The sequence below is a fragment of the Carcharhinus amblyrhynchos genome, chromosome 2 (genome assembly GCF_965287045.1).
Source record: "Carcharhinus amblyrhynchos chromosome 2, sCarAmb.v2.hapA, whole genome shotgun sequence".
Lineage (NCBI taxonomy): Eukaryota > Metazoa > Chordata > Chondrichthyes > Carcharhiniformes > Carcharhinidae > Carcharhinus > Carcharhinus amblyrhynchos.
The window spans coordinates 12,040,614-12,057,302 of record NC_137325.1 but is presented as its reverse complement, the minus strand read 5'-3'; the positions used below and the strand labels follow the sequence as shown (position 1 = coordinate 12,057,302).

Below are 16,689 nucleotides of genomic sequence, written 5' to 3'. Positions count from 1 at the left end.
TAGAGATATTCAAAATCATCAGGGATCTTGACAGAGTAGATAGATAAAAATACGTTCCCATTGGTGGAAGGATCAAGGGCATGAGGCACAATTTATAATAGCTGGCAAAAAAAGCAATAGCAACAGGAGGGGAAGTTTTTTCATGCAACGAGTGGTTAGGATCTGGGATGCACAGTCTGAGAGTGTGTTGAAGCAGATTCAATCGAGGCATTCAAGAGGAAATTAGATTTTTATCTGAGAAAGAAGAATGTGCAGTGTCACAGGGAGAAGGTGGGAAACTGACACAAGGTGAATTGCTTCTGTGGAGAGCCAGCACAGGTGTGATGGGCTGAATGGCCTTTTCTGTGCTGTTACAATTCTGTGATTTTCCATTAAGCTTTTTTTTCTCTAAAACAATTTTGAAGCTCATCCGCTCAGCAATTAAAATAAGCTGTTATTGGAGATGAAATTTCAAAATGAAGAACTGTAATTTTAAACCTAGGTTTTTTGTTTGGAATGTCGACAGTAGGCAGGTATTATAGCTGGATGCATACACAACAATTAAGTCAAATGACGGGAAAAGCAAAACATACGCCATGAATGCTTCCTAACCTCTTTCTAAAGTTATGCTGCCTGTAGTTCCTCCTCTGGCACTCTGACTGCGGCTAGCTAACTGGTCAGAAACAAGGGTCTAAACATTGTTCTGCATGGGGCAATGTCACTCCACACAATGCATTGAACGATGGACCTAGTATTTACACATAAATTAAACAGATTCTCAAAAAGAAAAATACAAGTTATACTGCAGGAAAACATTTCTAAGTGCTGTTGATCTACCATTTCCCTGCAATATTTAACACTGTAATAAGCCCCGCAGAGTCTGGATGTTATGAGGCCTTCTGTTTCTTTTCCATTTCCTTCCTGCTTTCATGATAATCATGCAACTGCTTACTTTAATTTCCTTTAAGATTTTACTTTTTTGCAGAGAAAGACAGGTCATTGCCTGAAAAATATACTGAAGCTGAAACTGGAAGGGAGGGTAAAGGAAGCAACATTTTTATTTGGCTATTAAAAGAATTCTGCAATGGAAAAGAAAGTTACTTACAGCAACTGGGACGGAGCCCATCCTGGCAAAATAATGAAACACTTGGAATGGAATTCTCCCATTCTGAGAATAAGTACAGTGGTGGGTGGCTCCAGGGGCGTCTATCCTGCAGACCAGAACAGCAGGATCCCAGCCCAGATTCTGTACTCGGAACTTCATTAATTATGCACAGGCAATGTCCTCTCCAGGTCACCTGGCAGCTGATTCATCCACCAGGCCTAAGCTGGCCAGTCGAAGGACCTGCCGCCACATTTAAACACTAGTCCAGCAGGCTCCTGTCACTCACCAGCCCGCCTGTCTTCACCAGACTGTGTAGGATGTACAGAATCCAGAGGAAAAGGTGGGTAACCTCCAGAAGAAGGCAGCCCTAAGACCCCTGAGACCCTCATTGGCACATCCTCCACCCTAGGGATGGTTCAAAGAAGCACATCAAACTCGCCTCCCCGGCCTGGGAGACCATTGCCCAGGAAGTCAATGCAGCTGTCATTTGCCCACGAAGCAGCATTAGTGCAGGGAGCGGATGAATGATCTCACCCACTCTGCCAGGGGAAGTCCTTCTCAGCTCCATCCACCATCAAACTCTCAGCATGGCATAGGTATTTAAACAGCTACTCTCTTCACAGATCTCTCACATTCATTAGCGGGGACACATATCAATACTCCCTCTCAACAAGACTTTCACAATGCTACCGCCCTATTTACTTGCTCCACCTCCAATTTGTTCTTTTCTGGGCAGGGAACACCACACACAAAGAACGTGCATTTCACCCAAGCTCTGCACCGTCCCCTCTGATCACATCTCTTCCTTTTGTCCCCATACAGGCAAAACCTACATACAAGTGAACATGAGCACAGACTGGGGATAGGATGGAAGCAATAACCGCCCTCACCAAGTTAGAGGAGGCTGCTGCAGAGCCCACCAGCAAGATTTGAATCATTCCTGCGAAGACGTAGAGCTTGGCCTCCCTCAACAACAAGTATGGATTTCAACATTACATTACCCAAATTAACGAGACCCAAACCAGCCTGCTTCTTTAAAAGGCACTCTGGAAAATTGGAAACCATGGGAATGGGATCAGGAATCCTAGAATTGGGACCAACAGTCCATTTCTTAAAGTGTTCCTTAGCCATCCCAACTCAGCAAAAACTCCAGTCTAGAGTTTCTGGTTTCAGCCAAGGGTACACAAAGAAATGTAAAGTTACAACAAAGCGACAAATGTGCTCCAAGAATCTGTGATTTAGTTGGCCCTTACTTGGTGAAGGTGCGCGTGCCTAGGCTATGGAATTGGAAAGGTGAATAAGATCAGGAATGTGATATTAATGGATCGTGTACCCACTCACCAACTATAGGAGCACATCTGGCATTTGTAAGGCTTCTCGGTAGAATGTGTGCGAGAATGCCGCCTTAGAGAGCTGGCATCAATGGAGGCATATTGGCAGATTGTACACTTGAAGGGTTTCTCACCTTTGGAGACAAGGAAAAGATAATGTATCAAATAAAGCAACCTCATTCAGGTATACCCCCCCGCTCAACTCAAAAATTAAACAATTACTTCCATTTCTCCTTCCTCTGGAGCACAGATTTTCAAACCATTTTAATCTAAACGTTTTCAAGTGCTTTCTGCATAGAATATGATGGGCAGAACTTTGGCATTCAGTGGGTCTCTAACACAAGTAGTATTAGCTCAGCCTGCTGGTTTTCCTTGCTACTGATTCCAGTTTCTATTGTCCTTTGCACTTTCCCAAGTCTTGACCACAGTGCAAGCATTATATTAACACATCATATTGTACCTTCCCAATCCCAATCCTCCCCCACATGTAAAACTGAGAAGTAAACATTCAGAATCTCAATTCGCACTGTGCTGCAAAGACTCAGTGGTGACAGACTAAAATATACACTGCAATTATCTATGTAGTAACTCAAAAGCTCACACAGAGTAATCTTCATTGTCTGAAAGAGATGCATCACGTTCATGGAATCAAAATTGGGATACTCTTAAAACTTGAGGGCAGCCCCAACACAAGAAATCTGACACCATTTTCCTGCAATATGTCAATATTACAGCGAAGCTCTTCAGAGTCTGGATGCTGAGAGATCTTGTTTCTTTGCCAGGACAAAACAACCCACTTCACTGATAACTTAGTCACCATCTTAAACATACAGTCCTTCCACTACTGTCGCACTGTGGATGCAGCATGCACCAAATATGAAACATACTACAGCAACTCACCAAGGCTTCTCTGAATACACCTTCCAAACCCAAGACTTCAACCACCTAGAAAAACAAAGGCAGCAGGTGCAAAGGAACATCAGCACCTTCAAACACCCCTCTAATTCACACACTATCACGACTTGGAAATATATCACCAATCCATGTCACTGGGTCAAAGTGGACCTCTCTCCATAACAGCACCATGGGCATACCAACATTACATAGGCTGTGGTGTTTCTAGAAGGTGGCTAATTTTTATAGCCTCAAGAGCAACCAGGAATGGGTAACAACGTGATGCCTGGATCCCACAAATGAAGATAAACAGAGATTCATCAAAGAAGCTAACAAATGATGTAAGAGGAAGAGAGCAGATAAGTTGTGTGCTTCCCAAAAATAATGCTCCCTCAATTAAAGGGAGTGTTTTATCATAACAACTGATCTTCCATGGCATTTTATAAATAAAACATTGGGAGTTGGTTTAGTGGAGTTGAGGAGGAACTTCTTCACTCAAAGGGTGGTGAATCTCTGGAATTCTCTGCCCGTTGAAGTGGTGGAGACTACCTCGCTAAATATTTTTAAGACGCGGGTTGATGGGTTTTTGATAAGAGAGGGAATTAAGGGTTATGGGGAGAGGGCGGGAATGTGGAACTGAGCCACGACAGATCAGCCATGATCTTATTGAATGGCGGGGCAGGCTCGAAGGGCCAGATGGCCTACTCCTGCTCCTATTTCTTATGTTCTTATGTTCAATGGGCTGGACAGCTGGTTAGTGATGCAGAATGACGCCCACATTGCCAGTTCAATTCCCACACCAGCTGAAGTTATTTATGAAGGCCCCGCCTTCTCAACCTTGCCCTTTGCCTGAGGTGTGGTGATCCTTAGGTTAAATCATCACTAGTCACAGCCCATGGGGATCTGAGACTATGGCCACTTTACCTTTACCTTATAACTAAAATATGGCTTTCTGAAGTTATGTAGGAAAGTTAAAACAAAATGAAGACCTGTTAAATGTAAATTTCTCAAGTTGCAAAACTAAAATAAAGAAAACACATCAATCATATTTCTGAAATAGTACTCAAACTTCATCTTGTTTTGAATTTACTGCTCACCTGCTCTGTCATCTTTTCCTTCCATACCCTACCCTCACTCAAGACTATCCCATCGAACTTGCTATATCTCATAGCCTCTGTAGTGGGTGGCACAGTGGTTGGCACTGCTGCCTCACAGTTCAATTTCCAGCTTGGGTGACTGTGCAGAGTCTGTTATGTTCTTCCCCTGTCTGTGTGGGTTTCCTCCTGGTGCTCCAGTTTCCTCCCACAGTCAGAAAGACGTGCTGGTTAGGTGCACTGGCCATTCTACATTCTCTCTGTGCACCCAAACAGGCACCAGAGTGTGGTGGCAAGGGGATTTTCACAGTAACTTCATTGCAGTGTTAATGTAAGCCTACTTGTGACACTAAGTAATAAACTTTAACAATAACACTTCTTTCTGTGTCCCTTGTGACCTACATCCCCCATTCCATTCCAAGTTCACTTCCTTCTGCACCCACTCCAGGAAAGAACAATCCCCAAGTCATTTATAGTTGCTCTTTCAAAATGCCAAAATTCATCCCTCCACTGGCCACAATATCCCATAGCTGCTGATTGGCACAATCATCTCCTGACCACTACCTCGTAAACCCACATCACTGGGAAGACAGGAGGGTATTGGAAATTGTGAAGATATGCAAGTGATTTAACCAGTCTGTATAGTTGCATTTGACCATCTTTTTCCCTTTCACACGCCATTCCAGTTTTAATTAGAACAAAAGCTTGCATTTATCTAGCACCCTTCATGAATTGGGGATATGAGGGGGGAGGAGGGGGAGAGGAAATGTCAAATCAGGCTCCGCTTCATGGTGAGATGTGGGAGGGGTAATCAGACTAATTCTCAAAGTCATCTCAAAAATCTCCAAACTCTATTGTTACTGAATAAAAAGTTTACAGCAAACGATGGTGCTCAGGTTTTCAGACCCACAGGGGAGACTGCAGAGAAAATGCTGGAACCTCAAAACTGAACAAGAGGTAACCACACACTTAAAATCATTTGAAATTACTCCTGGGGCAACAACCTGACAGAATTTTATAGTATGCGTGAGGCAGCAGAAAATTCTTGTCTGTGTGATACATTATTCTTACCTGTATGAATTCTCATGTGCTGTATCAATGAAGCCTTTAATCTGGTTTTATAGTCACAGTGCTGACAATGAAATGGCTTTATACCAGTGTGTGTTCCCATGTGCCTCTGGAGTGCCAACTTGGAGGAGCATTTCCTGTCCAAAAGGAAACAGATTTGTCACCATTATTCCTCGTTCACATCAAGGTTACAATTGTTTAGTGCTGTTTAATAAGCACTGCTTTATTTAACCCTTATTCACTAGATAAAATTGAGAACTCAATCATTAACATTAACAAGAGCAGCATTACAACACCAATTTGCATTTGCACAGGATCTTTAACATAGCAAAATTTCCCCAAGGTGTCGAAACAGCACTGAAAAATGATCCTTACAGACATCTTATCACAATCAGCTTTCCCACATTCAATCTGCAATCTATTTTAAACTTGCCATCCAAGAATGTTTGACTTCAATCTTTTATTACTGCAAATAATGACACCACTATTCCAGGGTAGAATGAAAATGAATCTCTAACATTAACTGTATATCTAGATACCAGGTGACCACAAGATTGGTGCAGAGGGAGATGATGGTATAGTGGTAATGTTACTGGACTAATAATCCAGAATGACACGTGTTCTAATCCCACCCCAGCTGTTAGAATCGGAATTCAGTTAATAAAATCTGGAATATAAAAGCTGGTCTCAATAATAATAATCATGAAGCTATAAAAATCTATCCACTTCACTAACGTCCCTTTAGGGAAGGAAATCTGCCACCCTTACCCGTTCTAGCCTACACATGACTCCAGGCCCAGAATCTTAAGTGCCCTCTGAAATGGCTTACCAAATCACTGAGTTCAAAGGCAATAAAGGGACAAGCAACAAATGCAACACCCACATCCCATTAAAAGAGTAAAATAAAGGATCAAATAATCATGTAAACTTAAGCATCTATTGCCCAAATAATGATGATCACTTAGGCAAACTATCACAGGACAAACAACATCTAAAGTACTGCAAGTCTATAAAGACTTTGGTAAAGAAGAGGAGAAAAAAAGAAATAAGTTATAAAAATGTGGATCTTTTGATAGTCATTTAAATACTTTTGAATCATTGTCATTGTAGGAAACACAGCAATTTACACATCACAATGTCCATCGCAAGCAGCAATATAATTATAGTCAAGGGATAAAAGGCCAGGATATCTGTAGAACAAAGGACAAAGAAAATTACAGCACAGGAACAGGCCCTTCGGTCCTCCAAGCCTTCACCGACCATGCTACCCGACTTAACTAAAACCCCCTAGCCTTCCATGGACCATATCCCTCTATTCCCATCCTATTCATATATTTGTCAAGATGCCCCTTAGAAGTCACTACTGTATCTGCTTCTACTACCTCCCCCCGCAATGAGTTCCATGCACCCATTACTCTCTGTATAAAATATCTACCTCATACCTCTCCTTTAAACCTTGACCCTTGCACTTTAAACCTCGCACCTTATACCTATGCCCCCTAGTAATTGAACTCCTTTGCTTTTCTTCAAATAGTGGCCATGAGATCTGTTATATCCATGTTTAATGTCTCGTCTGAAAGATGGCACCACTGGCAGTGCAACATTCCCTTTTTACTGCACTGGATTATGTGCTCATGTTTCTGGAATGGGACTTAAAGCGTCTAAGTCAAAGGTGAGAGTGATACCACTGAGCCAAGGCTGACATTCTTTGTACTAACCCTGCACTGTAAACTGACCTTCAGATCTGTTACCTTAGTCATCAAATCTATTAAGTAAATACAAGTTTGATGAATAACCAGCATAGAGGCAAAGATCAAGGAGCTGAATCACATTGCCACCTTTTATAATCTGCAGAGAATAGCGTGTAGATGGCTTTTTTAAAATCAAATACATACTAAAGTCTAGTCAAAGTCCCGATGTATCATTCCTCATAATTGCTTTTCAAAAAGTGAATGGTGAATATAACAATTCAACTAGGATCTTAGAGGAAAGCAACTAGGCATGAGTCAAACATGATAAGCAACATGAAAGTAGTAAAAAGTTCCCATTAATGTGGACTATCCAAAACATTATTTTTTAAGATAAATTGTATTCATCTGCATTTTTAGCTCTCCTAAAACACTACTGGTAAAAATCCTGATCATTTACTATTTCAACCATTCAAACTAAGCGTATAATACCCAAAAAATCTCAGAATCAGATTTAGTTTGGTTAGATTCTTCAAGATACTGAAAATTTGTGTCCAAATTCAATTTGTCAAAACAAATGCAAGTTTCCTTTCAGTTTCTCTTAAAATCTTGGAAGCTATTCCAAGACCAGACCTCCAAATTTTAACCACTTGGCACATTGACTCTGCACTGCCTCTCCAACAGAGCATCCTACCCAGGCCCCATCCCCATAAAACCACGTTTTTAACATGCTAATCCCCCTAATCCACACATCCTGAAACACTAAGGGGCAACCTAACATGGCCAATCTAACTACACATCTTTAGACTGAGAAGGGAAACCGGAGCATGCAGAGAATGTGCAGGCTGGAACTGAAGCCGGGTCCCTGCACTGTGAGGCAGCAGTGCTAATAACCGTGCCACTCCAATGTCCCCAGTAGCACAAAGTTAGTAATCTTCTGCTGCAACCTCCAAATCTGAGGCATCTGAGCCATTGCTTACCATGGGTTGCAGTTCACACTGCCCTTGAACTATTCTATGAGACCAGTTAACATCTCCCAACTGGGTTTCTCTAAGGATTCTGTACTTAAAACATTACAATCTCCAGTCAAAGGTAAACCTCAATCCCCTCACCCCCACAGGTGTTAACTGTTAAAAACACAGACCAAAATCTAAAAATATAGATTGAGTCACAGCTGCTAGACTGCATCTGTGGCAGGTGGTGAGGGAACCAAGAGGGGAAAACCTACTTGACTTTGTCCCTACCAGTTTATCTGTCACAGGTGCAACTGTCCAGGACAGTATTGGTAGAACTGTGTAATGGTTCAGGTCAGAAATCCCAAAGCGTTTTATGAAGCCTGCCTGAGTCATAAGTTTTGCATTTTGAATTTGGCTAGGATAAGCATGAGATGTTTCACTTCAGGTATGATTCAAATGACCCACTAGGGAGCTTTTATCAAACAAAGTTTATTTAAGAATATGGTTAACATGTATTGTAAGAAAATGAGCCAAGAACTTTTATCAATTACAACAAGAAACAATGATACAATATATAACTCTTAACGAATATCTCTAATGTGTTCCAATTCGAACCAAAATTCAATAAACAAGGCCCTTTAAACAATTTATCACTGCACTGGCAAAAGTTCACTTAATATCAGAATCCAGTTCCCTGGGTTGAATGCTGACTTCAAACGATCTTGAAAACTCAGAGCAGCTTGTAGTCATCAGCTTCCCAAAACATCAAAAACATAGATTCTTTACTGCAGGAGAGCAATAAGCTGTGCTTTCAGCTAACTGGTAAAACTTTCAAAACAAAAAAAAGTGAGAAAAACTTCTTTCAGCTAGACTTCTGACACTGCAGCAAAAACAAAACTAAAAACAGTCCTTGTCGCCTGAGCTAGACAGTTTTTGTTTAATTTCTCCTCCAACCAATGACATCACCTAGGGCTGTGAACTGCAGAGATCATAATTTAAAAAAAGCATTTCTTAAAGGGACACTAACATCACAACTGACCACTAGACAGTTCTTGTAGTCCCAACTTCATATTGACAATAGCCTCCATCTGTTGTATGGCACTACCACTGTGCTAAATGAGATAACTTCTGAACAGGTCTATGAATTCAAAACTGGAAATCATTGAGGTGCTATGAGACACAGAACTGTAGTCAACCACAATCTATAACTGTTAAGAATTTGCAGAAGTTAATGAGGTTAACAGTTGAGTTTGAAGTGAAAATAACAGAAGTAACAAAACTAGCAGGTATCTAGTGGAATAATAAGATGCGATTACCCAGTAATAAGTATAGCAAGCATATAGAGAACTTGAGGTGCAAATTGCCATGACAACAAGAATTGTTTATCAGAGATCAGTGGAGCTATACCAACGATAATGTCCAAAGGCAAGAAATTTGAGGGACAGATAGCCGAAGATGGCACGCCAAAGCAGCTGAACAGTATAACTGCTAGCACCTTCTTTGGGGAAAGAAGCTAGTTTTCCATACAACAGCTGGGCAGGCCAGAATCTTTAGAAAGATCAGTTCCACCTCTAAATAGAGTCATGAAGGCCTGTCCATCTCACATTTGGAGCCAAGGCAGATTTCAGATATTCTCCTCTAAAAGATGCAGTTTCCTACCTTCGCTGAACCAGCAAAAGACGGTTTTCCAGTCCTGGTCATCTAAACTGTATTATGTGATAACTATGAGCTGACTTAAAGTTACTAAAGAAGGTGTTGTTTGGATAAAGGGGAGTCTTAGAAATTTCAAGGAAAGTGAGTATATTTTGGGAACAAGAAGTAACTTCAGATAAAATTGTGTGTATATTAATTGCCATAGTACATATTAGTCTTTCTTGTCACATTTTTTCTTTTATTTTGATAAACATTCTTTATTAATTGTTTACATAAAGACTTTGGTGGTTCCTCACTGGGTTGGATCTCACATTAATCCAAATAAGTATAAACCATTATGAACTGGTGTTTTAAGTTGGGACACCCTCATATATAAGATCAACATAACAGCAACCACATAGTCCAGCATATTCCCAACTCTGCCAAGACCATCAAACTGGTTAGTACTATTGCCTCACAGCGCCAGGTTCAATTTCCAGCTTGAGTCCCTGTGTGGAGTATGCACGTTCTCCCTGTGTCTATGTGGGTTTCTTCCAGGTGCTCCGGTTTCCTCTCACCATCTGAAAGACATGCTGGTTAGGTGCACTGGCCATCCTAAATTCTCCCTCAGTGTACCTGAACAGGCACCAGAGTATTGTGACTAGGGGGTTTTCACAGTAACTTCACTGCAGTGTTAATGCAAGCCACTTGTGACATTAATAAATAAATTTAAACTGAGGAATCAACCCTGGCTCAATGAAGAACGCAGGAGAACAGGCCAGGTGTATCACCGAGTCTGAAAGTGAGATATCAATCTGGTGCAAATGTACAATCTTAGTATAAACTCCAAATTCACAGAAAAACCTACAAAAAGACAATATACAGGGAATGTGATTTTACTGGATAAATATTGGAATAGAACAAATTTAAACACAGGATAAATTCCCTTTCTAATTCCATGTTGGTGCTACCATATTAGTTTTGCATTGGTTCAGTTTGTTTGCCAAACATTTCTGTAAACATGTGGCCCAAAACTTTGCTAATTCTATACATTATTCAATGTTTTAGTTAAAGATATAATTTGCTGTCTTACTGCTTACGGCACCACCCAGTGTTGCACCAAGCCAAATGATCCGGACCCAATCCCCAGTCTGTGCCTTAAGCTGACTGCAATCAGAGGGATAATATGGATACTATAGTTGGTCTTAGCAACCCAAGGGTAGAGTAGGAGGCATCAGTCAGGACTCCTGCCACCTGATCACTAACCAGTGATTCCTGCTAACAAAGCATGTGTAAATGAGACAGGCACGAAAATTTAAAGCACAACTTGTTTTGATACTATAGAAGACACATTTCTTGGACAATAAACATTGTAACCAATTATAAAAATAGATAAAAAGGTTTTAGAAGTTTTGGTTTCTTACGCAAAAATTCTAGAAAGCCCAAATTTATACCATGGTTCATGAATAAAAAGTAAAGTTTATTTATTAGTCACAAGTAAGGCTTACATTAACACTCAATGAAGTTATTGAATAATTGTCCCAAGTCAATTTCTTATTACATAGAAATTGCAGCACAGTAACAGACCATTTAACCCAGCTTCTCGGCCTTTTGGCTAAGATCAAGTGCAGTATTGACATGCTGCACTTGGTTGAAGTCATTAGGTTACATTTCAGCTTCATTTGAAGCAATTTTTTAAAGCAGCATCTCAGCCTTTTGGTTAAGATGCAAATAAGATCAAGCCTTGGAGGGGGAGCTACACCTACTCCAATTAGCTTGGATCATGTAGATCAAGCCCAAGACAGGAGGTGAGAGCCCTGTCTTGTCAGCTTGGATCGGGAATATCCCAACTTGTTGGGACTCTGAATTGGCTTTAATTTGACTTGATTGGATTAGAATAAAGTTTTTTTAAAAAAATTTGTTCCATTGGTCCTTTACACAGGCCTTCTCCCACGCTACTTCATCTACCAGCACATTCTTCCATTCCCTTCTCCTTCTTGTGGCCTCCTCTTTGAATGCACTGTTACTTTTGGCCTCAATATCTCCAATGAATTCATGCTGCACATTCTCACCATTCTGGGGGCAAAGTTTTCCTAAATTCCTCACTGGATTTGTTTACCGATTTCTACCAGGTGTAGCTTAAAACCAAGGCTAACTTGGGACTCAGCGACTTTCAATTTTACTACAACTTGAAGTCTTATGGAAGAAGTGATTATGTGCAGATCAAGGTGGAGGTAATAAGGAGCACATGAAATATCTATCTTTTGCTGCCCTCTACTGGGATGCAGTAAACAACAACTCCAACCCAAGATGCCAATTTTTAAGTTAGCTAGCAGTTTCCTCAATGAGTGCTCCGTCACACAATCTGCAAAGAAGCAATCTGGATCTTTCACTGGAGTATTCTTACAAAAACAAAATTATTTGGATGATTTTAATGGGTGAATTTCAACCCTTTGCAATTTATTTTGGAAAAGATTGTAAAGCGGTTGATTTCCCATTACAGCTGCAGTGGAGGTAGATCTAGGAATGCACCATGCCTGCATTAATGCACAGCCCATACCTGGATGAACAGGGGACAGCCAGCATTTTCCATGGTTAGGTCATTCTCACAGTTGCTTGGGGTCTTTGCTGGGAGGTGGAGGCATGGAGATTGTGAAGGGCAGGATGTTCAGGGAACAGTAAAAGAACAGCAGCCACCTCATCTTTAAGGGCCATCTACACTTCCGATTGTAATTAAATATTCGCTGGCATTTCATTTGGGTTGGAGTTTTCTGAGAGAGTCTGCACCTGAGAGTCAGGAGAAGGGAAGGACTGTTTGCTTTACTGATGGAACCCTAAGGGTAAAACTGAGGGAGGTGAACCAAAGGAAACTTGCTATCTTTGCTTGGAAGGGAAGACTCCTGAAAATGATACAGGCAGGTCAAAATGATGCATGTGGTCAAGATATTGGCCATCTTGATGCAAAAAAAAAGCACAACAGCAAAACGCCCGCCCAAGTAATTGTTACTTCAAACATTTCTTTCCACTCTTTTACTGCATGACAGTAAATACTGACTTTTAACTTCATAAGCTAGCTATGGAAATGGTTTATCTTGTTTATCTTTCAGGAACTCTGGCCTGTCCAACACCATCACTGAGAAAGCCATATTTAGACATCACATGACTTGCATTTTGATGCATCATCTAATGACAATGGATAGGACTATGAAAGACTCCAGCAAAGCCTGTTTGCATGTTGCATGTTCATCACTCATGTTGTGGGTGGATAATTTCACAGCCACGGCAGAGCTCAGGTTTCAATAATACCTTTGACATTGCGGGCAAAGTGCATAGCCAAAGGGAGTGGGAATCAAATGACAGAGGCTCCCATTCCCCAGAGCACCCAGGCTGAAAATCTCACCCTTGCAAATACTGTCACTCACTCTGTTGAGCTCATTGGAGAATATATTCTCTGTAATTTGAAAAGGCATTAAGCCTCAAATGACAATATAGCATGTGCCATCAAGTGAGGTGTGTTACAGAGCGTGTAACTCTTTGACTGACTGTAATACATACTTCTTTTTGTTATTTTTGTGTGAATCATTTGAGGGCATGACACAGACACGGGGAGAACATGCAGAATCCAAACAGACAATCACCCAAGGCTGGACTTGAACCTGGGTTCCAGGTGCTGTGATGCAGCAATGCTAACCACTCTGCCACCCTCTGCACTGAAATCAATCAAAATCACATTCCCTGTAACTCTAATGTCTGTGTGCTTTCCATCCATGACATTACACCTAATTGACCATACCATGCTCCACGCACAGTGGCCTCCCTTTGTCAACTCTAGCTTCAAGCTTTCTAATATCCCCCTTGCCAGTTTTCTATCCTCCCTTTTCCATGGACTCTAATTCGCACAATGTATTCTGGTCTGTTCCTCCATCACTGCAATCCTCTCTGATTTACACTGACTCCCTATCTGCCAATGCACCAAGTTTAACCCTCGCCCTCATCTTCAATCTCCTCCATGGCATTGCTCCCACACCACCAATTCAACCTCCATCACCCACTTCCTGCATCCTTCAGTCTTGTCTTCTTCCTCCTCTGTTTGTGCCTCCACTGGGTAACCTTCAGTCCCACCACCCCCATTCTCACAAACCTGCTTTCGAAATCTCTCCAACTCTCTACTCTGGCATACAGGGATGATATAGAGCCCAGAAACAGCCCAAGTAGCCCATCCTTAAATTCTTTCTTAAAACGCATTTTCTCAACAAAGCTTTCAGTCACCTCTTCTAAATATCCCACCATGATTTACTGCCCATGTTGTTTCTAGAAACAGAATTCTCTCCGTGTCATGAGGCATTTTTCTGCATAAATGCACGCTTTTATGGTGAATAGGAGAATCTATTTTTCTAACAGTAATAAACAATTGGAATCCTTATTTTGTGCCGGTTTGTAAAAGGATATAATTTAAGATTTACTGCTGTAGTATATTTTGAGAAACATCACTTCTCCCTACACATTTTCACATTATTTATTAATTGGGCATTAAACTGAATCTTAGACTGTCAACATAGCGTGAAATATTAGAAGCGACATTTCTGATCAGCAAGAGTGTCACACACTAAACCCATTTGATACAAATCTTGTGCTTACTCTTACCCCAACAGGCAACAGAATGCGAGAGAGGCCTTCCTGGCTGTGCTGCTGCCTCCCAGCCTTGTAAGGTTCCACATAAATGAGTGAACAGCTCGAAATAAGTGAGGTAAGGCAGCATACTGAGATCTAGTTAAATGGCACCACTTGGCACCAGTTTACAATAGACACAGTTGCACCCAAGAAAGAGTGACTAGCATAATTAAATATCAATCCGCAGAATCATTATGGTGCAATTGTTCCCCTCGGGGCATGAAGTTCCTAATGTTTTCCTGACCTGGTTCTTAGTTACAGAAACACTCTGTCTTGGAGGATTGGCAGTGATATTATTGAAATCTTTCAGGCTCTTTTTCCACTTCCTTACTGTAATCAAGGAGCTGTCAACAGCAGGGGAATGTGAATGAGTAACTGTTACGCTGACGTACAGAGACCTGGAAGAATGCGCATTGAAAAGAGCTCGAGGAAAATAAACCGAAAGCCCAACTGTACAAAGCAAGGACCAAAGAAGATTGACGACCCTAAGAGTGGGTGGATTTTGATGGACAGTTGTCAAAAGGACGAGGGCAACTCATGGTGTATATTTAAATAAAAACACAAAACTTAAACAAATCAGTTTATGTTATAGTTTTCACCCTCGAGGCACACGCAATCAGTTTATTGGGGGAAGCATGTGATCGCCGGAGGTGGTGATGAAAAGATAAACAAGCACCAGGCTCCAGAGAATTTGCCAACAGTGCTCTGACATAGCTGCAAGGAAATGCTTCCCAGCTCCCAAACCACCCTCACTGAGCACCTCCCTTACGGCTGGCTAGATTCAGTTAGAAATGAATCTCCATCTCAGTACTTGTTGACAACACAAGTTGCTGCTGTAACTGACTGCACTACCATTAAATCACCAGGCGTAATGACACTTGTTTTCCCTACAAATTGAGGTAGGGGCAGGGCAGAGTATATTATAACTTGATAAATAAATGCCAGCGATAAAGTTAATGACTTATTATGTCAATCATTTCAACAGCTCTGTGATTTAATGCAGGCTAATTATTTGAGTCATTAAACCTGTCCAGTGCTCATTCAAAAGAGGCTGATTTGCCATGTACATCATTAGTCGTTTGTGACAAATGTTGCTTTTGTGTCAGAATCATTGACTTAATGACATATCAACCGTGTGCATTAACCTGTGACAACAATTAAACTAACTGACCTTTACCCACTTGCTGAAATAAGGGCACCAAATGTGGTTGGTAGTGCCAGAGTGTCACAGCAGACCTGATTTGGACTGTTGCACATTTGGAAACTAACTCATTGGGGCGAATTAGTCTGGGGAAATTAGAACAATGGAGCCTTTTTATTTATGTAAAGTACTCCATGCCTGGCAAGAGAATTCTTTTCTGAATTGTGACTGTTGTAGTTAGTGATGTCACAGTCATACAGTTCTGCAGCACAAATATACGTACAAATATGTACCCAGTCTGGCCAATTTCAAAAGGGAGTAACTTTATGCTTAAATTCTTCCAGCTGATCAGACACAAAGGTGGAAAAATAGATTTCAATGCAACAAACAGGGGGCAATTTTGACTTTAGGTCTTAACACATCTGCAGTTTGGTTTACATTGTTGCTGTTGAAATAGAAGATTCCCACAATATTTCCAAAGCTGTGGGGCAAAGTATTTCTTCAGTGATAGAGTCATCAAGTTGATCATTAATACGGGAAATGGACACACCAACCTGGGAACTCTGCGTCTCAGAAATTATCACAATCTCTTACAAAAAGCAAACTGCGGAAGCAGTTTCTCAGCCAAGTCCTCAAGCAGATGCTGAGGACTTTGACAAAGATCACATCTTGCTGAATAACCACAATACACAAAGCAATCTGATTCCTAGCAGCAATATAAAAGCTGCAGAGTCCCAGAACTGTGGCAAAATCATCATCATCTTATTGAAAGGTTAGCTGGATGTAATCAAGTGCAATCTCACCAACTTGTCATTTTATAAATTACTAACAACATCTCTTAAAACGTGCATCTATTATATAAAAACACAAGTTCCAGCAGCCTCTTAGGCTCCAGTCGACTTTGTAATTAAGATCAATGGAAATTGGAATTAAACATTAAAAATCTGAAAATGCTTGAAATCTGAAGTAAAAACAAAGCGGATGGAAGATGGAAGTGGCCACCAGGTGGGAAATAGTGACTGATAATCATAGAAACCCTCTTGTCCGGAAGAAGTCCTTCGACCCATTGAATTCGTATTGATTCTCTAATAGAGTATCTTACACAGGCCCTCTCCCCTGCCCCATCTCCC

The 16,689-nt window shown here is 41.1% G+C and overlaps 1 protein-coding gene and 1 long non-coding RNA gene across 4 annotated transcripts in view; one reads left to right on the top strand and one right to left on the bottom strand.

Moving 5' to 3' along the window:
- Positions 1 to 16,689, bottom strand: part of LOC145352382 (uncharacterized) — a 40,965-nt gene that overhangs the window by 11,139 nt on the left and 13,137 nt on the right. For all 3 annotated transcript variants that reach the window (XM_080202178.1, XM_080202161.1, XM_080202169.1), the window contains exons 5-6: positions 5,475 to 5,608; positions 2,426 to 2,549 (exon numbers count right to left, since the gene is read on the bottom strand). In XM_080202178.1, the coding sequence (XP_080058304.1) occupies positions 2,426 to 2,549; positions 5,475 to 5,608 (258 nt within the window). The remainder of the gene's footprint in view (positions 1 to 2,425; positions 2,550 to 5,474; positions 5,609 to 16,689) is intronic.
- Positions 1,859 to 14,951, top strand: LOC145352396 (uncharacterized). Its single transcript, XR_013888538.1, has 3 exons — positions 1,859 to 2,061; positions 14,400 to 14,494; positions 14,760 to 14,951. It is a non-coding gene; the product is annotated as an uncharacterized LOC145352396 (long non-coding RNA).